The 24590-nt window shown below is 37.8% G+C and overlaps 1 protein-coding gene across 3 annotated transcripts in view; it reads right to left on the bottom strand.

Annotated features, from left to right (window-relative positions):
* The window catches only part of LOC128515248 (filamin-A-interacting protein 1), a 40494-nt gene that overhangs the window by 5725 nt on the left and 10179 nt on the right, over positions 1-24590 (bottom strand). For 2 of the 3 annotated variants that reach the window (XM_053489345.1, XM_053489344.1), the window contains exons 2-5: positions 16396-16696; positions 14462-14635; positions 12927-13105; positions 449-3236 (exon numbers count right to left, since the gene is read on the bottom strand). In XM_053489345.1, the coding sequence (XP_053345320.1) occupies positions 449-3236; positions 12927-13105; positions 14462-14635; positions 16396-16695 (3441 nt within the window). In that variant the 5' untranslated portion in view covers position 16696. Of the gene's footprint in view, positions 1-448; positions 3237-3919; positions 4105-12926; positions 13106-14461; positions 14636-16395; positions 16697-24590 lie in introns of those variants that run through there. The other variant, XM_053489347.1, reaches the window with a different exon arrangement.

Raw genomic sequence — 24590 nt, 5'->3', positions numbered from 1 at the left:
TATTGTGCCAGAATATGCTAGCGATGTTAGCTCTACTCACACATCTACACTAACTAAGACTACAGTAAGTGCTAGAAAATAATTCAGGCCAATTTCATGGTTAAATATGAGGGATCAGTCAGTTTGTGCCAAATAAACTATTTTAACAATCGAATAAAAAAAACTTAACTCATTTTTGGTGGAATTGGCATAACAAGTCATTCCAGAGTTAGTTAAAAGTCACATGTTAGGTAATGTATTGCTCTTATCTATACCTGGAAAGAGATCTATCTAGGGAACAGACATCCCCTGATATCATTTTGAAACAATTCAGAAGCAACTGTAATGTAGAAGATGGTGTTGTTTAGGGTCACAAAGTCAAGTACATTTTTATGAATTGCTAAATAACTAACATCAAACTAGTGGATAAAGGGATGATATTTTCTATATGTGGTGCATGGTCACTCACCACGGACTGGGTTGGCCTTGAAGGAGCAGACGTGATAGGGGTAATGGTGATGCTACTTGTCATCTTGCCAGGTGTGGCTTTCCCTGAAGATGGGGACTGTCGTGGGGAACGCAGGAGGGTCTCTGTAGTGGGTGTCTCCTTGCTCTCTGTGCATACATTCAGAGGCCTTACTGTGACAGTAGGACTGCTTCCGGAGTCCTGAGACCTCTTGAATTGACTCCCTAGGTGAATATGAATTTTATTATCTTCTGTTGTTATGATGTTGGTGTTGGAGTTGTATTTGCGAACTGGTGTTGGCACCGTCTGCTTCTCCGGAGTCACTTTAAACACTGCTCTGCCCATGCTTGAGGTCTCCTGGAATTCTGGAGAGACAGGCGCCTGCATCACTGGGCTTGTGCTAACTGTGATAACTGAGACAGGAGAGCTTGGAGAATCAGGATAGGAGATCTTGCTTCCTTCTGGAGACTTAGCTCGGGAAATGGTTGTAATGGTCACTGGAGACTTGGTCCTGTCCATTAGGTCATAGCCCTTCGGTGACACAGTAGTAGGTTTAGGAACTATAGTAATCCGCGGCTTCTGCAGCCCTAAAGTTGGGATAATTGTGGTGCTTGAGAAGAAGTCCTCAGCACGAGGACTTGTGATCTCCAATGTGGCAGTGCTGTGGTGATGATCTGGAGTCACCCTTATATGCAGTGGCTGGCCTGGTTTTTGTGACATGGTTAATTCTGATGGTTGAGGTGACGCATCTCCATTAACTTTATAAGTCAACTTGTCTAAGCCACCTTGTGCATCAGCACTAGCTTCTTTTTTCTTCATCCAGGGAATCAATGATTTTTTCATACTTAGGTCTGTACCTGCAGGCGGATAACGGTCCAGCACTACAGGTTTTTTAATCCCTTTCTGCCTCAAATTGCTCATCACATGATTTTCTTCTAAAACAGATTTCCTTATAAATACAGCTGGAGTCTCTTCTTCAAAAGCTTCGATAGCGTGTGCGTCTGTCTGAACAGCTGTTGATGTAAGAGGAACATCCACTATTCTTCTTCCATTCATGCTAGGCCTTAGCGCTCTGCTGTATCGTTTAGTCGCCTCTAATTCTTTGGTGAGGTTTAGGATCTGTTGGCTCATACTTTTCTTTCTGTCCTGCTCATCGATGAGCCTCTGCTTTAGAACTGTGTAATCAACCTGAAGTTGAGATAGCTGATCCTCCTTGTTCATCAACTCATGAATCTTCTCCTTAAGAGCCAGGACATCCGCTTGCAAATCTCTGGTTTTGGCCTCCTCCATCTTGCACCTCAATATTAATTCAGCTTCTTGGCTTACAGCCTCCCCCTTTTCAATGGCCTTGTTTCTGGCAATCTGTGACTTCATTTCCTCCAGGAGCTGAGACAGAACATTGGCCTTATCCTGCTCTGTTCTGAACTTCTTTTCAAGCATATCATATTCATCCTCTGTCTTCATTAAATCACCCTCCACAACTTCTAGCTGCTTCAAACGATTCTTCAGCCTGTCAATCTCCTCTGTTAGCTCTTTAACCTTGTTGTCTTCATCAGTATATCTTGTCTTGTCCACATCAGGTCTGCTTCTAGATTTTCTTTCAGCCTCCTCGAAACAGTCCACCCTCTTTTGCATTAGGTTGACCTTTGCATTGAGATCATTTTGTTTCTCTTCTTCACATGTAAGTCTAGTCCTTAGGTCATTATTCTCCTTTGTAAGGGCTGACACTTTCATCTCCATCTCTGACTTTAGTTTCAAAAGCTTTTTGCTCTCTTCAATCAGCTTCTCTGTGATTTCCATGACCCTGCCCTGCTCAGCCTTGAACAGCTTGCTCATGTCTTCGCTCTTTTGCTCCTCTTGCTTAATTCTTTCTGCCATGTTCTTCCTCTCATCCACTAATATTACAGTAAATGACTTTAGTTTTGTCAAATCATCTTTTAAGCTACTTTCTGCCTTTCCAAGCCTCGACTCAGCACATTGAAGCTCTTTAACATGATTTTTAACAGTTTCCAGCTCCTTGGTTAAGTTCTTTGTGAAGTTCTTCTCTCGTTCTAGGCTTACATGGAGTTGTGAACATGCGGATTTGCTCATATTAAAAGTTACCTCAAGTTTCTCCAAGCCTGCCATCCTTTTCTGCAACTTCTCGATTTCAAGTTTCAGCTCGCGACTGTGACTCTCCTCATCTTGAAGCTTCCTCCTCAGCTCCTTGCACTGTGCTTCTGCCTTTGTGATCTCCTCATCTTTTCCCTCCATCTCCAGCACTCTCTTGCGGAGAGTTTCAAGCTCAGCCATAATGCTTGAGTTTCCACATTCTCCCCTGCTGATTTTATCCCTTAACTCTTGCAAATCCTCCTCGGATTTCTGAAGTGCTTTGTTACTTTCCTCCAGCTCCTCAATTTTCAGAGACAGACCGGCCAGTTTTGTGCGTAACTGTCGGTTTTGGGACTCCTGACTGGAGAGCTTGGCTGTCATGTCCTCATGTTCTTGTAAAAATTTTGCAGCTTTATGCTCTAACTCCACTTCCAACTTCTGAATCCTCTGACTGTCATCTTTGTACTTGCTGGTGACAATTTCCAGATTTTGATCCCTCTCTTGCAACATTTTGCTGAGGTCTGTGATCTTTTGGCTTTGCTGGTCAATCTGGTCGACGTGAAGCTGTCTCTCATCTACCAGCATTAGAGCGAAGGACTTCAGTTTCACCAGTTCTTCTCTTACTTTTTCTAGCCGCCTGCTGTGATCCTTGTCTTTACGAGTTTGGTATGCCTTCTCCTGCTCCAACAGTTTCTTTAGCCTGCACAAAACAGGATAAAAGGAGTAGAAATCAATTTATACTGATGAATTGCAAGAAAAACAACGCATCGGTTAACATTGAGAAAAGAAAAACATTGTTTGGTTTTTCTCACAATATTTATTTCTAATATTTCAGTTGTTCACCTGAAAAAGGGGAAGCCACATATGTTAGTCCTGTAAAAACCCGAACAGATGCCTAAATAACATCACTGCAAAATGCTAGTAGGATGCAAAGCAGAGTAGCAAAAAAAGGAAGAAAAAAGTATGACAGCAGAGAACAAAGAGCGGGTTAGAGCCCTCATGTGACTGTCTCTGACAACAGATTAATGCGTTTCACATGTTTACATGATCGCAGCACTGTAAGACCATGCCATGAAACATTTCCAAATCCCTGTTACTATTATACGTGCCTTGAAGTCAGGAGCACCTAAAAAGCAACCATCCATGAAGGTGGTAAATGTTTAGACTGCTTCAGCTCTGCAGGGGACCTTTAAGTCTGCACAATAAATCCACTACAAGTGGCCCAGACCCCATTAGACATGAGAGAGAAACCTAATCCAAAAAGTCATTTACCAAACTTACTTGGTGTCAAAGATCACTAGATTCTGAAAAAGTCAACCTTTCCCAACTGGTGTGTTTAAAATCCTCAACATCTGTCAGATTCTAAACAGATTTCAAACTCACCCGCTAACCGTGATGTGTTCCATGTGAGTCCATATCTAATGAGTTTTCAGCTGTGTCTGTCGCCGTGAGCCGTTAAGACTTCTGCAGGGTTGAATAAAAGTCCCATGCTCCCTGCAGAATTAGCCATCACATTCCAAACATATCATCGTTGCAAAATAAAAGGTGAATGCTCTGTGCAAAGGCACTGCTCCACTCGCTGGTGATATCATCCTCCCATATAAGGCACAGAATTGTTCTACCCTTGTTTGGGCAGAGGAGGAGGAGACTGATACGGGGGGGGGGGGGGGGGGGGGGGGACAGGGGGGGGCATTTCTCACAAAGTCTGTCCTCAGTCTCTTTTCGCTGTTTGCTTAGAATGAAGTCAGGATGTTTTCTCAGGAAATGGACAGGACAACAATCGGTCAAAGTGCCAAGTGGTCAAAGTACTTAAAAATGGCAAGGATTCACAGTTCACACAGCATACTAACCAGGAGTCTGGCATGACCCAAATATTTCCTTTCTCTGTCATGACTAAACGTTTCCATGGAGACAGGACAACAATGCAAAGGAACAGTTTTGTTTTGTTGAAGGAGCAATGCCAGACTGGTTCTCTATCTACTTCAACCCTGTTACCCTGAAATACCACTGGCAAAGGTGGCGAGATGGAGAAAAATATACAACACCAGTGTAAATTCTGATCCAAGTAGCTCACTACTTGAAGTTCTTCATTTGTTGGAGGTGCACCTCAAGCTATTCACTGGTTTAAGATAAATATTTATGCAAAATACACACAATTTCTGAAAAGCTATGACTACTATAGTCCAGACGCTTAGACCGTTCGAATACCACAAAGATGATGTAATCCCCAATCTAAGATGAGAATGTACAGTCCGAACTTGCTCTCATCTGAAACATGCTTTAGATGGCCGGACGGTTCTGATTAGTTTACAGCAGTTCTGAAGACAAGCTCAAAACCATCAGGATGTAGCCAGATAACAGATTTTGAAATCATCCAGTTTGAATTTATGGCCTAAAATAAACAATTACATCAGCTAAAGGAATGTGACCAGGCTAAAATACAAGGCTGATGGGAATTTATTAATGAAGTTCCTTTTAAACACAGCTCTAGGCATAACCTCCATCAGGAAATGATTATGTCATTTTAAAAAGGAGGGGGTTGAAACATTAGAAGTACATTTGAAGTATAATAGAAGGGTCGTTTATTTGGAAAATGTTGCAGAAAGGGAAGTGAAAAGAAAGGGAGAGCTCACCCTGTGTTAAATATGAAATAATCTGATCAGTCTGATGCAGAAGGACAGTGGCAAGTCAGGACTCCCAGTTGGAACACAGTGCCTACACAGTAAGTTTTATTGTTCAGGGTGGGCCTTTCTGCTTAGTGCCCTGCTAACCAATCGCAGGTGCTGAGGGGTCCGTATGACATCACCTGTGATGCATTTCTAAGATGAGCGGATCGGAGAGGAATGTGCTCACACGTTGCTGAAAGATGAGCACTGAGACGGGCATGGAGCGATGTGAAAAAGGGGGTCAGAAAGGGCAACTGCAACTGCGCAAACATGGCCAGATAGTATATGATAGTCAAGTATAACCCTGGTGCAAATGGTTTTAGAATTGCACATTTAAAGGCTGATTTGTGCTTATGAAAAAAGAGAGTGAGAGATCTGCACATTAAAAGAGTAAACTATATATGCAGAAATGTATTGATGAACCTTTTTTTGTCTTAGAATCCTTGTTTCTGGTGCAATGTACATAGCAAATATGAAGTAAATATGCAAAACTTTATAAATTGGCCTATATGTGTTTAGTGTTCAGCTTCAGTATAAGTTCTGTCCCATATCTGTGAGCATAACAAATTTGACAACCACACCTATGTAGTATGCTGTTTTTCTATTTATGGATCATATTCATAAGGCCCAGGTTCAAATCCCAGCCAATGCCCAATCCCTAGCCACTGGATGCAAGTGCCAGTCCCAAGCCTGGATAAAATTGGAGGGTTGCGTCAGAAGGAGCATCTGGAGTAAAACCTGAGCCAAGTTGTTGTGCGGATCAGATGGTCCACTGTGGCAACCCCTCAACAGGAGCAGCGAAAGACCAACAACAACATTAATTATTATTTGCCTTAATTTTAATAAACCACTACTTTAACATAAATTCTCATATTACTTACATTTACATTTAGGCATTTGGCAGACCCTCTTATCCAGAGCGACTTACATTTTTATCTCATTATACATCTGAGCAGTTGTGGGTTAGGGGCCTTGCTCAAGGGCCCAACAGTGGCAACTTGGTGGTTGTGAGGCTTGAACCTGGGATCTGCCTAATCTTCCTAACCGTAGTCCAATGCCTTAACCACTGAGCTACCCCTGGCCCCTACCCCAGGCCCCAATTACCTACAGTATATTGAATTGTCAAATACTGGGAACCATCATGATTTACTCTAAGCATACTGTGAATTTCTTAAATTGTCAATCTTACACTGGAAAATGATTTATTGTCTATCCCACGAGAGGCCCTAAAGGCAGTGAAACATGCTAATGAGTATACTGTACAGCACATTATAAGCAATCCCAGTTTCATACATAAATCAGAGCATACTAAATATGCACACAACATTATAGGTTTCTGGCTGAATATTGTAAAAGCCATAAAAACAAAGATTACTTTTTCTAAATAAACGCATAATACATTAATAAAGAACTCAACTGAGTAAATATATAGTATACAAACACAGTATGTGTCAGTTAAATAGCGCAAACAGTGTATATGAATTATTATTCCTCATAATTTATCAGTCAAACTGATTACCATTCCACTGTAAACAAAAGCTCTCAGACAGACCAGGGTTAGTAAGTTAAAGTTTTATAGCATCTGAAAAGCAGCTACATGTGTTTTGGAGATTTTTTTTCCCCCCAGTTAGCAGGGTCACCATGTCAACTTTCCATAAACTGCTGTGATTACCCTTGGCGTGAGTTAAGTGTCCCTTTAATGTGAGCAACAAGCATTTTATAACACAGGCATGTGGTAGAAGCTTAATGTGACTTTCTGCCATCGCACATTTCCAAGAAATACCACCACAAATAAATTGGATAATTAGATTAAGCTGTAATAGGAACTCATTTCCAAGCTTCTAAATGAATGAAGGTTTCTGCAGGAAACCTTTAAAATCTTTAATCTGTTCTCATCTCATCTCCACATGCTTTCATACTGACGGCCATCGAAATCTGCCATTTTTACATCAGGACAAAAACCCTTTACATTCATATCCTGAGACATGCAACGAGTTGTCAAAACTTAGAGGAAATTGTGCATGTAATACTCGATGAGATGAGATCAGCGTGTGCATGTGAGCTCCGTCATGCCTTCATGGTGAGCACACAAGGGAGTCTGATAGCAATCGTCTTCTGTATGGGTTTTATCAGATTGGGCCAGGATATCACAAAGCATATGTCCCAACATGTCAGGCCTTGAGAATGTGAACACAGAGGCATGATGCTCAGGTTGCTCAGTTGTGTGTGCTGCTTATCCAAATAGAGTATAAACATAGCTTTGCCACAGTTAATGAGAAACAGCACTTCTCTGGTGTGCTGATGTAGTCCAGCGGTTCTCAAAACTGTGCCTGGAGTTTCCCTGTGCTGCACACTGCAGTGTTCGCCTGTTCTCACACTTACTCACACGTCTTCTATACTGTTTTATTCTGTATAAAGGCTCACAGGGAGCCTACTACTGGAGACTTGGGAGGTGGCGCACAAGGTGGGGTACAGCCTGGATGGGGGTGCCAATCCACACACACAAACACACATCCTCGCATGCTCATTCACATCCGATATGGGAATGTCAAATAGCTTAATCTGGATGTCTTTGGACTGTAGGAGGAAACCGGAGCACCTGGAGGAAACCCACCAAGCAACAGACAGACCCTGGAATCGAACCCAGACCCTGGAGGTTCAAGCCACCTTTTTCTACCACATTAATAGCAAATTCAGAACAGCCTGTTAATGAACAGTTTACTTGGATTAGGTCTCCTCCTCCGGAACCCACTGAATTGAATGAAGCACAGATGCTGCTTCTTGACTAACGTTCAAACGTCTGTGTCTGCTAAAGACTAGAACTGCAGTTTAATTAAATTTTCATTTGTATAGTGCTCTTAACAATAAACAGAAGGTGGGAGGGGAAACCCTGACATGATGAAAAAACTTTGAGAGGAAACAGACTCAAAAGGGGACTCGTCCTTTCCCAGGTGACACCACGTTGTGCAAGTAGACATCATTACAGCGTTCAGGTGTGTTAGAGAAAAGATGACCAGTGCATTAAAAAGGATATTCAGTCTGAGCAGATTGTGAATCCTTGAAAGAGCATAGACCAATCTTCATTTTATAAATGAACACAAAGTTTATTTCATGAAGCGCTATTCCAGCTCCTCATTTGTCTACAAGCTATATTTCCTGCTGCTGTAATCATTTAACCCAATAACCCACATAACCCAATTTCTGTAATCATGAAACATCAAAATATCAAATGCATTGTTACCCAGATAACAATGGAATCTGGTTCATAGACTGTACTATATATATATACAGTAACATTATGAAGTTTCTTCCTCATGCTGTCCCAGGGAGATCTTTATCACCATTGTTGGCTCAGGCTTGCTTATTAGAACTGTAGATATATAGATGTATACATATTAATTGTTTACTAAAATCTACATATACCACAAAAGCTACAGTATAGTAGACACAATTAAGCATGTTTATGTATCATAATGTAAATTACCATATTGTAATGTATATGTAAGACAATACGATTTAAATACATATGTCCTTTTGGAGGTGACTGATCATCTTCTTTCCTAATCAGTATAGGAGGTCCCTAATGTTTGTGAGTACTCTAGCACTGTGTTTGCATTTATAACCATCTGTCTTATGTCTATTTGAATGTGTATGCTGCCTTCCTTTTGGCCAAAACATGGTACTGGTGCTAAAAATGTGAATTTAATGGATCATATAACAACATTTTACAGTATACTTAATGCTTCTTATCTCCTGATCCATGCTTTGTCTTTTGTAAATATGCATGCACGTTTATATTTTACATCAAATTAAAAGACAGTGTATTTGCTAAATACAGTTTTATGTTATTTCATGTAGTGTCTGAAACTTTTTTTTAAATACAAATCTTTCAATGATCTTAACTGTCACTAAGATAAAACATGGGCAATTTGGATTTTACAAGAAAAGACATAAATGTGAAAAAGCATATTATTCCAAAATACAAAACTGTTAAGGTATTGCAACATGAATTTGACATGGTTACGGACACCACCTTTTTTTTTTTTTTTTAAGTTTTTAACAAAAAAACAATTTAAGCAACAATTTTTACATGTCTTATGCTTCTACTGTAGAAGCTTACACCCATTTTAGTATCAATACTAATGAAAAAATATGAATAATTACCATTTTATATTATTGTAATTTGAAGCGAGACAGTCTAATGCTGAAAAAAATTTCCATTTTTGGGTCACATATAAAATCTTCTCCCAAAAAAGTTTTTTAGGGAAGCAAGATAGGTCACTTTCATGTTATATAAAATTCAGAAGAAGTTTCTTTGCCACAAAAAATTCTTGCAATATATTTTTAACATAAAACATTATATCAGCACCTATGCGATGTTTAGGCTGTTTCTGAGCTGGGGACTTTTCACTTACTGTACATTTTTAGCTGGTAGAAGGGTAGAATTCTTTTTCAAAGATAAAAATCACAACGCAGTAAGAAGCACTGTAGTCATTTTGTTAACTGGTGGGGGAAAAATTATTGAAAAATATTGTTCGCACTCTTCAGCCTCGTGTATACAATGTACTATAATGTACGACATCACTATAAATGCATATTAGGAAACGTAATAATTGGCTTCAGATCACTATGACATGTAATATACAAACTAAAATATAGTTGCATTTCAGATCTACCATTGGGGTCATTTGTATATTCGGACTAATTCTCTCTCTTGTGAGTGTTGACTTCTGCATGACTAATCAGCAGTAATTTAGGGGAACTCACTCTTCATGTCTGTGGCTAAAAAGACAGGCCATTTGGTTCATTCTGTGCTCTTCTCCTTCATGTGCTGCTGTGTGGCAGTCTTTGTGTGATTACACTAAATCTGAACCAGAAATGTTTATGGAGACAGTGTGTGGTGTATATTCTAGCTCGATGATTCATTTCTGACCTGGGAAAGTTAACTGTAACATACAGTTCTGGAGTAAACTGCAGCTTTCCAAGGATTGCTAAAACTTTAGGCTGACTCCATAAGAACTTCACAACACATTACAGTATATGCTTAAGCATACGGTATAATCAAACTTTTAAAAGATAAATAAAAACCTAACCATACAGTAAATTTTTCATATTTGTAAGATGAGCTGTGATATTTTTATGAAGTAAAGCAACTTATTTTACTGTGAGAGAAAATAAAGACCTCATAAATGACTCATACAGTATGCAGTAAATAATGTACAAACATCTGCGTCGCCTGAAACTAGATTCTCTTATAACATTAGGTCATTTTAAATATTGGCAACATACTCTTATAATAATGCATGACAATTTATTTAAAACTTGTTTCGGCAATACCAATATGACCTCATTTTTCATAAAGTAAATGCATGTGTTTTAATGTTAGTAAAATAAAAACTTTGTAACACACATTCACGCACACGCACACACACACACACACACTATCTATCTGTGAGCATTTAGAATTATTAGGCACTTTTTCCATAGTGTTAATGCATGGAGATTATGTATTAATGTTAAAAACTTTAGGACTTTAGGAGAGCTGGCATGAGTGGGTCATTATAAACTTGTAAGCTTTATGATTTGGATATGATCCTTTATAAGTGTTATAAATAAAGGAAAAAAAATCTGTCAGTGTAGTAGTTATCCTATTTTTTTTTCTTGAAGGGGATAAATGCTGCAACATTTACCGCAATATTTCTTTTAATATATACAGTGGAACCTAGGATTATGAGCATAATTCATTCCGGAAGTGGGCTTGCATTTCCAAAACACTCGTAAAGCAAATTAAATTTTCCCATAAGAAATAATGGAAACTCAAATTATTTGTTTCACAGCCCCCCAAAAAAATAAAAATAATTAATACAAAATATATAATAAAAATAAAACAAATTAACCTGCACTTTACCTTTAATATGATAGTCCCCGTGATAGTCAGTACTCGTAAATCAAGACTTGGGCGTTTTTCAAGTCAAAATGTATTTTAAAATTTTTGCTCGTCTTGTGGAACACTCAAAAACCGGGTTACTTGCAATCCGAGGTTACACGGTAAGGGGTTTTCAAGTCAAACCAGGACTTTTGATTGTGTAAAAGAAGAGAAACCAGTTATGAGGTAAAACCAACTTTTATTTCTCTATAAAATCCTCTGCTACACTAATACACTTATCCCATCAAGATAGAAGGTACTGGGTTTTCCCCAGTACACCAGAGCCATGATCGGACTGCCTGCTTTATGTCAGAAACGCTGTCCTCCCAGGAACTCCTTTAATGGCCCAAACTTGTTTAAATTGTGCAAGTGGTGTTTGGTAATGATTGTGTGTACAGTTCCAACAGACAGATGTGTCTCTACCACAAGTTGGCTTCGAGTTATCTGTCAATTTTCAATGATCAGGTGTTTCATTTGTTGAATGTTCATTTGTTGCATGAACAACGGCAGTGGTCTCTGAGCTACCTCGACTGGGATCGTCATTCTTTTCTTTGTAAAAACTAGGGATGCACCGAAATGAAAATTCTGGGCCGAAAACGAAACCGAAATTTTTGGATGCACTTGGCCGAAAACCGATACCGAAACCGAAAATGGCTTCATTAAAAAACATGTTTAAAATATTTTCTTTTTGTTTGTATTAAAAAAACTACAAATTAATTAAGCAATCAAACTTTTATTGATAATAAATAACAGTAATAAGGCTGTTTAACAATAACAAAACTTGCTTCCAAGTGCTTCCAAACCGCCGACATACTCCGTGTTTGATGCGTAATGACAGCGCGAACGAGACGGGAGGATGGGAGAGGCGTGGCGACAATTTCGACTTTTATTTTCGGCGCTTTCTTACGTTTCGGCCGAAACCGATAATGCTATTTCGGCCGAAAATTTTCGGCGGCCGAAATTTCGGTGCATCCCTAGTAAAAACGTTTGCACCATTAAAATGTTTTACTGCAGCTAAGACTCTCATCACTGTACTGTGCTCCAAGTTTATTCCTGTAAAAAGTGTCCTGTTTTACAACTTCGTTCATGAGAATTTTCATCACAAGCCCCAATTTCTCTGCAATAATGCCTAGTTTTCAATTTCAGCACCTTCAAACAGTTTGGAAGATTTCTGGACAGAAAATGTTGAAAAAAATAGAAGCTGGTGAGGGAATGATTCTTTATATCTGCTATAGAGACATAAGTGATACTATAAAACGTGTTAGCAAACTGCTGTTGTATAAGTGTAGTAAACATCTTGAACATCACGAAGTGTCTCACTGTTTTGTCACATTTTCTCCAACATATATGCAAGACATTTCATAAAATATGCCTCACATCATTCTGGAAATATTGACAAAACCTGTTTATATATTCTCATGCATTTTTGTATAAAAGAAATAATTCAATGCTTATGAATGTAGAAGAAGACAACCTTGATAAAAAGTCTTACATAAATATTTAAGCACAATCACACAATCAAGCTTCGTGTATAGTGAGTGTATTAAAAATAGTTTATTTACTTTTCCCCCCTTTTTTTTTAAGTTTCCATTTGTGTTCTTTCTGTCTCTTATGTTTGGTCTTGATGATGTTTGATCGTGTTTTATTTGTCATCACTCAACGTCATTGTGCTTGTCCTCAATGTGTTTCCTGAGATTTTAGTAAATGATGTGATATGGAACAAGGCTCCTTTCTCTGTGTGAGAACAATGTGCGATCACACACACACACCCACACACACACACACACAGTCTTCTCACCTCTCACGCTCATGCTCCAGCAGGTTGGTGAAGTCATCGCTCTTGTTCATGAAGTCGACATGTTTGCGCTTCTCACATTCCAGCTCGTTAACTGTGCGACGGTGGCATTTCTCAGCCAGCAAGAGCTGCTCCAGCATCCTTCTGTATGTCTCTCTGTGCTTCTCCTCCAGGCGGTCCAGCTTTACATCACAGAGTTCATATTCATATTAGTTCAAAGAGGGTTGGGGATTTTTTCACACACTAATGTTACCACAAATGTAAAAACTCTATCCCCTGGGCAAATAGATGAGTATGTAAATAAATGTGAATAAATGTGACCTGAAGGTGAAGATTCTGACAATTGCAAATCTAACTGATTATTTCAATCCATCCATCCATCTATCCATCCATCAGGAGAATTTATAAGTATCCAAGTGATTCCTGTTCCAGCAATATTGTTTAAACTGATGTGGAGTAAAAATGTTTCGAGTGTACACCTAAACCATCCGGAAATAGTCATGATAATTGGTACAGTTGCTGTTTAGGGTGGCTGAAAGTATTAAGACAACATATGCCATGTATTATAGTTCTCCATGTGCACCAGACAGCAGATGCCAAAATTAGTTCTCGCTTATCTGGCTGAAAAGTTGTGCTACCTAGAATCAGCTGGTTTAGTTTACGAATAGAACAAATATGCGGCAGGACTTTTACTTTCTGAAGCCACGTTCGCACGAAAATGGCTAAATCTAGGGAATTCTCAAGTTCTGTACATGATCTTTAGGAAGCGATCAAGCAGGCATGGATTGAGCGGGTGACACTGAGTATTGCAGTCTCTTTTTGACTCTATGTCCTGCCTGATCCAGCAAGTTTTGAAGAATAAAGGACTTCATACAGTACTAAATATTAATTGTTGTACAGTAATTTCATTGCATAAATATCTGGATTGTCATTACTTTAAAAATATAAGATTTAAGATTCAATTATTCGTCCCATGTACCTTACAGCACGATGAATACCCCAATTAGGCAACTGTGGTGAGAGTGCCCGGATACAGCGCCCAGGAGCAGATACACTAGGGTTAAGATTTTTTGCTCAAGGGCTCAACAGTGGCAGCTTGGTGGTCCTGGGGCTTGAATCCCTAACTTTACGGACAGTAACTCAGAGCCCTTAATATTTAAGCCGCCACTGCCCTATTTGGAGTGGCACAATGGTTTAGTGGTCAGCACCGTCACCTTGCACCTCTAGAATCTGAGTTCGAATCTTTCCACAGTCCAAAGACCTGCAGATTAGGCTAATTAGCGTTCCCTAATTAACCTAATTGTGAGCGGGTGTATGTGTGTGCCCTGCGATGGACTGGCACCCTGTCCAGGGCATACCCCACCTTGTGCCTTAAGTCTTCTGGGACCCTGAATACAGGAGAAAGCGGTATAGACGATGAGTGAGTGGGTGAGTCATTGGGGAATGTCATTAAAACAGTAAAGTTCACTTTTGTCTGAATACTTTTGGTCGTTACATTATGCTGATTGAGATGCACCCATCTAATTTGAGTCTCTAACCTCCATCATGGGGATCTCATAGACGTCATTCTCACATGTCCTGTTACAGCTGAGCATGTTGTCTCTCTGTAGAGCCTGCAGAGGTGTTGCAGGGACAGCGGCTCCATATTGAGCCTCCAGGGACTCGGGTTGTGTCCTTTCAGTCTTCAGCATGTGAATAATATCCTCACGAGCCTGCACAGACAAATCAGACAAACTGCTGTGAATATGATACTTGGATAAGGACATTTTAGTAGAGTTTAGGGTGGATCATTACAGGGAATCTGTAAAAATCAACCGATCAAACAATCAATCAATCACAGACTCCATCAGTGCATATTTATTTTATGAACATTATTCAGTTTATTCCAATAATAATTCTGGATAAATTTTGGCATTCATAAAGCTATGAAAAAAAAAAAAACGCTGCATATGTACAGCACATGCTCACATATAACAACCTTCAAGACTTCTATATGCCAAAACCACTTGCTTAAGAAATACCTTCAGCTTATTCACCATGCATGTGTGTGTCTGTGTTAAGGTGTTACGGTGCTATAAGGTCTAACAATTCTAACAATTCTTTTGGCACTCATAAAATAATTGTTTTGTGCACATATGTGTATTTAGAGCTCTTGAAACCTAGGACTTCAATGAATCCATAGAATCCATAGAATGAATCCAGTTCTAATGTTTAGTATTGGCTGTCTCTTCCTTCTTGGTACAGTACCTTTATTTTTTGCATCTTGTCAGTTGGTGACATTTAGTGTTTTAACACTTGTTTAGCTATAGCAGCTTTAAATGGATATGTAGTCATTTTAAAGAAGAAAAGAAAATGTATGTATCAGAATGTGTAGCTGTTAATATGACTTGTATTTGTTTAACTTTTTTTATTATAATAATTTGATCTAAACATCCAACGAAAATTCTAAAAAAAACATTTCTGCACCTTTGGTTACTTTACATCTCAGAGTAGGTAGTTATTTCTAAGTGGCCAAAAATTCTCACAGTAAAACATACTGTATTTGATCCTACTTTTAGGAGTAGGAGTTTTTTCAGTAACAGCAAGATGTAGCTTTGCAACAGTGACGATTTGGGTTTTTCAGAGCCAACAATGTCAGAAACCAAAATTTTTTCTTACAGCAACAAAACTCATGTGCAGATTCATCAAAATTACAACACCCACTATAATTTGTTATATAGTTATACCTTTGAGTCTTTCGGTGTCGTAAACAGTGACTTTACACACTTTTCTAGGAGCAGTTTTACTCCCCGCTGAAAGTGACAGTAGGAAGCTGCATAAATAACTTTTATGTCCTACTCTGAGATAGGAATATTTTTCATCCTAAATTAAGCACAATAATTAATTAAACATGATTCCTAGGAAGGATTCTGAGATGCTTAATAAATACAGGCCCTGAGTTGTAAAGAGGCAGGATTGTTCATTAATCTGAGAGTGGACTGTTCCAGAAACAAATACGCAGGGGTGTTCAAGACAAATCGGGACTTGAGATGAAATTTCCCATGAATGAAGGCATTAAACCAGTTGACCTTTTCAGAAGACTACGATATTAGCTGCAATGAACCACTTAAACATTCAGCGAGTGTACTTTACAGTATCCAAGCACTAGTGAAACTCTGGAAAACCTTGCCTTTTGTAAGTCATCAGCGGTAGACAAGGTTTTTTCAAACATTTGTATAGTAAGTTGTACAGAATTCATTGCAATACTAAAGAGTGTTTTTGCAGAAGTGTCCACAAGAGGGAGCTATAAAGCTTGATGCTGTTTCATGACCATAGAGTGGTTTATGCAGCACTTAGTACTGTATATCTAAATAGGTTGTATGTAGACACTATACTTACTGTACAAGCTAAATAATTTCCTCCCTAAGCACATAGCTTAGTGCCGGTACATACAAAATGGTTTAAATACATAACACGATTCATGTTAAGTTACCTGCACCTCTCCCTCCATGATGCTGAGCAGGCGAAGCAGCTCCTCTTTAGAAAGCTGCATCAGTCCTGCTTTCTTCCTGCAGTTTTCTCCTGCTGGCTTTTGCAATCTCTTCATCGTGGCTTGTACAGGACCATCCTCTACCTTTTCTTCTTTCTCCTTCTCCTCCATGGTGGGGCTTTCCTCAATCATATCCTGAATGCTGTGTCCTTCCTTCTTGTCCTTTTGGTAGCCTTTGCTGGGCTGTTTGACTCGAAGGTGTCCGCTGTCAGGATCCTCCATCCCACTGCTCCTGGACCTCATTCTTCATGATATACAGAAACAACAGCCTTGTATAGTGATATGTCTTTGCATAGACGGTAATACACTGTATGTCCTGCCTGATCTAGCAAGTTTTGAAGAATAAAGGACTTTAACTAAATATTGATTGTTTTACAGTATTTTCATTGCGTAAATATCTTGATTGTCATTAATTTAAATGTATCTTCATTAAATTAATTAAAAGTTCATTAAATATTATTTATCCTTAAACATGTATCATGGAGGCATAGATATAAGTAGTTCATTTAATCAGACAAAATAAAAACACCTAAGCAAAAGGACAATTTTCTTTAAACCGAACAAGACAGATCAATTTAACATAAAAAAGCGTCAAAAAGCATGTTGAGAGGAATCTCTGAAGAAGATATAATGTGGGTTTTTATTTTGCTAGTCTCTACGGACTTTTCTCATTTCTTGTCTGTTTGCATTTTGTATTTTTTCAGCAGTATTTTCTTCCTTTTTCTTTCACCATGTGGTCGAGTCTCTATATTTCCTTGGTTGGATAACACTGTTTTCATGTGGCCGAGTTGTGGTTACTGTTAACCACAATGTCAAAGGTATGTCTGAATTCTTTTTATACCTCTCACAATCCCTTTTGTTGGTGATGTTTTTTTGAGTCTATATAAACTTTCCAAGACTTTTCATGTGTTTAAATGTTTTATGATTAAATAAGTCATTATTTGATGAACATTTTAGGTTTTGAGCTTTGTAGTTTAAATTTGCTGCAGTAATGCTATATATCTGTAATGCATTCGACAGAAAAATAACAGAAAATTAGATTTTGTTAACCCAGAATCCAAGATTTCACCAAGTCGAAGGTCTGGCAAAAAAAAAGTGTACCTCAGGCAGAGTTACCCCTAACCTCCCAGGGATAGATCTAATAGAATCTTTTTTTTTTTTTTTTTTATAATTTTGAAGTTGACAAAAACATAATTCGACCTCCGGTCTATATGGGTAATACCAAAAGCACTTGGGTGGTCTGACTGACATCATCAGGAAATGTAGAGTGTGGATAACTCAACCTCGTTGTGAACACAAGAGGCAAGAAGTCATGGCGGTGATTAAGATACACCCACATGCCTCAGACTCTCTGTAAACACTGATGACATTTAAAATGAAAGATTACTAGCATGAAATGAAAGATGAGTAGCATGACAGTTCAGCCTGATGAGCTCATTTGTTGACATGAGGTAATAAACTGGCACATAGCCTAATTCATGTTACTGAAACAAAGATCTTCTGTGTTGCTACCAAGGGCTCCGGTGTGCCTCCTGTTTTATTTCCTGTTTTCTTCACTATTGTCATGACAACGCTTCCTGATCTGTGTTAGCACTTCTGTCAGTCCATGTAATGTGTATATACATGTACATGAATATATAAGACAGGTTTTGTCTGTACATTGGACAGAACTCATTCTTTCGATGATATCATTATGTTTTATACATTGGAGCCAAAACCAGCCTTAGAAAACTTTCTGTCTGTATGTCTGCATGTCTGCCCAGACAGATTTCACAGCATCTCGCAAAAATAACTAGACAGAATTAAATGAAACTTTTTCAGTACTTAAATATCTGCCTAAAGTTTAACATGAACCATAAGTGAAATCAAAATGTTAAGTAAAAGCAATTTTATGAACAGTTATGTGGTTATTCGAATAATCTACTCTTAAATAAGCTACTAATAAGCTGCTTGCACAATGTAAACAAACACCTGTATCAAGAAATATTAATTAGAAAAGCTAAACTGATTATTTTTACTGGGATTAGTTTATTTATCGTCAGTGCAGAAGTGAATTCGTTTTAAGACAAAACTTCATCCTTATTCAATCTATTTTCAGACATGTACGCAGACTTCAACCTGAACTAATAATATCACTGATTACATTCAAGCTGATCGGATTATTTTTAGCTTTAACCTTTTTAACTATTTCTACAAACTGTTTTTTTTCCCATCAATGACACATATTTATGCTAGTTGTATTAATAAAAAGAATAATTTTCCAGTCTCCAGTCTCCAGACATATTTTGTGTTCAGCATTTCCTAAGCTTTTTAAGTTTTGCACTGAAGCTACAAGAGTAATGTTGCTAGCAAAAGGACCCTAAACCTTTACTGTAAGCGTCAGCTTTCTAATGACATCCAATAGATAGAAATTGTGTGCTAGTGTGGTTTAGTGATTTTCTGTAAAAATAATCAAAAATATTATTTATCATGTAGTTGAATGCTGTATCATTACAGGGCGGCCATTTTGGGCAGCCATGTTGTTTGTTTGTTTTGTCTTTTTTGCAGTGTGCTAGAATTTTAGCTTAGTCATCCTAAAGTTTAAATCACTGTAGTAGAAAGCTGGAACTTATGATACACAAAACAATTTATTAACAAAGCAAATTGATTTTGTCATGAATCTTTAAAAAAAATGTTGTGGGGTAGACTTACATTACTTACTGTATTACATACATACAGAACATTAGCTTCCAGGCAAAAACTCAGAAATGTCCTGGCTGAGTGAATACATTTAATATATTTGACATTTTCACTAAAACTCCTGATTACACCACATAGTTCTAGATCTATTAACTCTTGCATGTTACATACAGCTAATATAAATATTTTGCTTCTGCTAATTTATAATCCAGGTGTAACTAATCATTTTAGCTTCCTATCCTTTAAAAAAAAAGTGTGCCTGGGTTTTGACCCCGTTTATGATTCATTTCATGTTTTTGGACCTGCACCAAATACATCCCACTGTTTTCCGTTCGTTACTTCTTACTTCTTTATCACCCCAGGGTACATTTCTACAGAAAAAAAACAAATGAACTTACAGCCTAGTCTCATCAAACTCATTTGGCTTTTACATGCTGAATCCAGGTACATAAGTTTTGAACAAAACAAAGCCCCAAGCCAAGGTTCATGCACTGACCCTGCATCTCATTTGTTTTTGCAGTAACCCTACATTAGCCCTGTTCCCAGACACTAGTGATTTGTGAGGGGGATTTCCCTCTGAGAGAGTGAGAGAAAGAGAGAGAGAGAGAGAAAGAGAGAGGCGAAACCCCTCCCGATGTGAAACAGAGCTTTATGTAATCCCCAATAAGATCAAGAATGACGTAAGGATTTTTGATTAACAGCATATTCACTGCGCCTCACGGATGATGTCATATATAACCCCTGACCCTGATCTCATAGCCTCTAAACTCCAGAAATTCGCTCTGGGTGAGACATGCTCCCACGCAATCTGTCTCTAGGCCTGATGCGACGAGGTAGTGAAGTATTGAGCTTATGTTCACACAGGGACCCTGAGCAACAGTCAGTGGGACAGGGAGTGATTTTTATACCAGCTGGACTTCGACATTAACAGCATTCATATTAATTCCCAATTAAAACAAGATGCTTAAAAAATTCTAGTGAGGCTATGCATTATTTTTTTTTTCTGTCCTATTATCCAGAGATCTGCAGTCTACTTTTTAATGATTACCAGATTTTTTTTTCGCTTTGTTTTTTTACAAATATCAACACAATGATGTATCTCTTTACCACATACATTATAAACGAGCTCAAAAAAATTGCATGTTACAGTCTGTAACTGCATGTGACCTCACAGTTGTCATGTAACTTCACATGAACAATGTGGCCACATGAAAAAGAATGATTTATTTTAATACATTTCATACAAATAGAATTTCCTACCTGCCAATACTGTATGTACGTGTGATAATGAAATAAACATGTGGGGTTAAAAAAAAAACACATGCAGCACATATGAAAAAGTTACTATAAAAAAAAGTGTGACAAAGTTAAAATAACAACTCTTACATCACTTTTTTTTACATAATTTTTTTGTATCTGGACGTCTAAAGGTTTAAAAAAAAAAAAAAGTCAGGAAAATTATACAGAGTGATTCATTTAAAAGAGGCCCCAAATTTTTTTGTTATAACACTGGGTAGTGTTACAAAACAATGTACAATGTGCTCCTTAGTATATGGAGCTTCGGACATGCCAGATGCCCCTGAGTCAGATGCCTCAGAGAGAGAGAGGCGCCACATCCATCACGTCGTTTAACGCTGTACCCCTTTACTCAGTCATTCTCATCAGGATGCTGGTGCACAGTAATGAGCTGCACCTCTTTATAGTGCAATCCTACTATTTTATTTAAGTGATGTCAGAGTAAATTTAGAAAGAAATATTGTGTTCCTGACTGTGAAGTTTTGAAGGAAAACATGCAATGTGAAATCGCTGCTATTCCTCCAGATATCCTTGCTGATATGTGTAGGAACATGGTGCGCCACTTCGAAATGTTTTTGCCAGAAAACAGAGATGACTTCCAGCATTACATGTAATAAAAACGATTACAATACACCAAAGTATGTGGCGTATTTTTTTGCTTCAGATTGCTTCATCATAGTGATAGTTATCACAGAATATTCAGGGCCTCTTACGAGTGAATCACCCTGTACAAAGCCACCTTAGGAAATGCTGGTAAAGTAAATACAGTAGCTATAGCTTAAATGTCCCAATATCAGAAATATCAAAACAAAGAGTTCTTCCCTATTATTTTCTAATATCAATATTTCTGTCAACTAATTTGGTTGTGATATAAACCCCAAACTAGTTACAAATGGTTAATAGTTAATTTAATAATAATGGTTGCATTGATTAATTTTCTGTAACAGCACATGACAAAAATTTGTGTGTAGTGGTTAATATGGCTTTTTGATGTTTTTTAGTTTTTTTCGTAAAGAGTAGATTTTGCATTTTAAAAGAGAATTTTCAGTGTTAGTGCTTTGTAACAGTCAGAGGTAAAATTGAAGAACGTCTGATGAGGGAAGGACTGTTTATAGCTTCTATAACATAGGTTATAATGGAAAGTTTCACAACATTACAGTAAATGCACCTGTAAATTATTTAAGTATAGAAATTAAACATTTATATACATATATATATTTTTTTAAACAATAATAAACTTAAAACTACTCAGAGGTATGAGAGGCAGAAACCATTTAATTTGCTATTATAGAAAAATAATATAATACATATAATACATAATTTTAAATTATTAAAAATTATATTAATAATTTATAGCTTTAGGTTAGAAACCGCATCTCTGGTAACACCTGCTTTTACCTCCAGGGGAAATAATAACCCATTACTTTTTGTCAGTGACTAAACATTTTTGTTGTTTTTACTTTCACCTCATGAAATCTTGGAGGCTAAAAAGCCAGAAATTAAGTAATTAACGATTAGTTGCATGTCTTTATAACAAAATCTCCCATTTTAATGTGTGTTTAAAAGACATTTTATTAAAATTACAAAAGCCATTTTAATTGGGGTAGATAAAATAAGATAAGAGCACAAACTTCTAACTAATCTAATCTAATCATGAATTTCAAACCCATTCTGCTGGCACTTCAGTGTTAAGAGGTCTGATCAGGCTATGTGTGACGTGGGTCTCACCCATTGTTTCCATTATTAAACCAAGACACACTCATGATTTCCATGAGGTAGGATCCCTGCCTTGTTTGGATGTTGTGTGTGTTTCTGGTTCCACAGTTCTATTTCGTATATGCGAGGATGCTGAAAATGCTGAACAATGCAGACACGTTAGTAGAAAGGCCTCCCATTGAAATATTGTGTTCATTCGCTGAAACCCATTAACAAGGGACACCACTGGAAAAATAAAAAAAATTATTACAATTATGAGAGCAGTGTCATCCTGACATGTCAAAATCTTGGAAATGTCCAGTGGATGCATGATTAACGGCGCCCTTACACACTGTCTCAAGTGGACGAGGCGGAGGAGGAGGAGGAGGAGGATGTGATTTGGCGGGCTATTTTATGACCGTTTCTGGTAAATGTAGTTCACACGAACGCTTGAGAGCAATAAGCTCAGGGCCTCACACATTTGTGGGATGCTGATGAAACCAGCGTGTGACTCAGTGGATCTGTAACAACTCGTTTAGTGTTTGGGTTATTAATAGTCATTACAGGAGAACAGCCAAGCACTCCTGTGGGTGCTGCCTTGATTTGGTTTGTAAAGAAGTCTGGCATCCTTGGGGTATAATACATCAGTGCGCAGTTTACACAAAGATCGAGTATCACATAAGTTTATATAAGCCGCAGCTCAAAACAGCAATATGGCGTGTTGTGTTTACTTAAACAACAGCATTTCCGAAGACCACCTGTGTGGTCTGGATAATTGCTCAAGCTCATATATTGCGCAATATACTACTACATTTATTGCATTTAGCACATTTGGGAGCACTATTTTCTGGATATTTCCTGTTATTTTGTATATGTGTTATATCAACTTCAAGTTCATTGTAACAATTAAGTTTTTTTATCTATCCCATAATATTTAAATTAACGATACATTTAATACAAATTGTTACAAATTCTCAGTTTATCCCTGTAATTCAGATCAGTGCTGACATAAAGGTCTATTAAACTCATATGACAGCTCAAGGTTTCCTGTTTAAAATTTAATGCATAAATTTATAACGTAGCACATTTGATTCAATCCATTATATAACTTTTATATTCAGACTCTTATCAGAAAATGTTAAGACAATTTTAAAAACAATGTGCCCCTGTTTTGATGTATTCCTATTTGATGTGCAGTTTTCCATGGATAGGAAAATCCATTTCCACCATGACTGTGATCAGGATAAAGGATAAAACAGAAGATGAAAGAATAAATAAATGAATAAATTATTGAAAGATGCCTATTTTAGGGAAGCCAAAATGCAAATAGCCAGGAACAAAAAATGTTTTGGACAGGATCACTGAGGAACTTCACAATTTTTGGTTTATCTGGATAGTGGAAGTGCAGCAGAGCTTGGATACAGTCTGGTGGAGATGTTTGTCGTCCAGAGTAAGTGCACTCATGCAGAAGAGAGCTCTGTGCTCAGCAATGATCGGAGTTGCAATTGAAAAAGTTATAAGCAAAATTATAAGAATAATAAACCACTTAACCATCTAAAGGCATAAACCAGTGAGAAACAGATGCAGATGATCAGGCTGGTGATTAGTAAACAGATGAGAGGGGAAATGAGGTTGCTGCTTAGGTTGTTACATAAACAACCGATTTGTATTCTGTATAATTACTTTAATATTAAGAAATAAGGGTGACTTGGTGTAAATGGGAGTTTACTGTAATTGAGTTGTTAGGGGCATGGTGGCTTACTGCTTAGCACTGTGGCTTCGCACCTCGATGCTTCAAATTCCACTTCAATCCTCTCCCCATGTTTGGTGGTTTTCCTCTGCATGCTCCGGTTTCTTCCAACAATCCAAAGGCATGAAAAGTAGGTCTGAGGCTAATTGGCAGTCCAAATTTCCTGTTGTGTGTTTGTTTGTGTCTGCTTGTGCCTTGCAATGGATTTGCACCCCATTTAGTGCCTCGAGTCTCTTGAGCTTTCTGTGACCCTGTACAGGATAAGCGGTATAGAGAATGAAAGATGCACTCTCTCTCTTTTGTTTTATCCAGTTGTTAACTGTTATATGAAAGGGAAGACTGGCTAGTGAGTGATAATTAGCAAAGACTAAAAATTCATCTAAAGCTACCTTTGAGTTATAATGATGATAATATCAAACATGATGTAATGTAGTTTCACAATTTTCTTCAATTGAGGAAGTCGTTACACTTTGTTGATATTTTATAATTCAAGCAACTTGTGTAAAGCAACAATTTGATGTGAAACCAATGAACAGGGAATAGTTCAAAGGTACTGAAACTTTTTAGTTTTTTTTTTTTTTGGGAGGACATATTGCATGTCGCTATGATTTATAGAAGAGAAGAAAATATGAAATCACTCCCATCAAGATACAGGCCATTTTGCACTTTTGGACTCAAACATCTACATTTTCATTTATGGCATTTGGCAACTATATCC

Source organism: Clarias gariepinus, chromosome 27, assembly GCF_024256425.1.
Source record: "Clarias gariepinus isolate MV-2021 ecotype Netherlands chromosome 27, CGAR_prim_01v2, whole genome shotgun sequence".
In the NCBI taxonomy this organism is placed as follows: domain Eukaryota; kingdom Metazoa; phylum Chordata; class Actinopteri; order Siluriformes; family Clariidae; genus Clarias; species Clarias gariepinus.
This window is presented reverse-complemented; position numbering and strand designations above follow the sequence as displayed.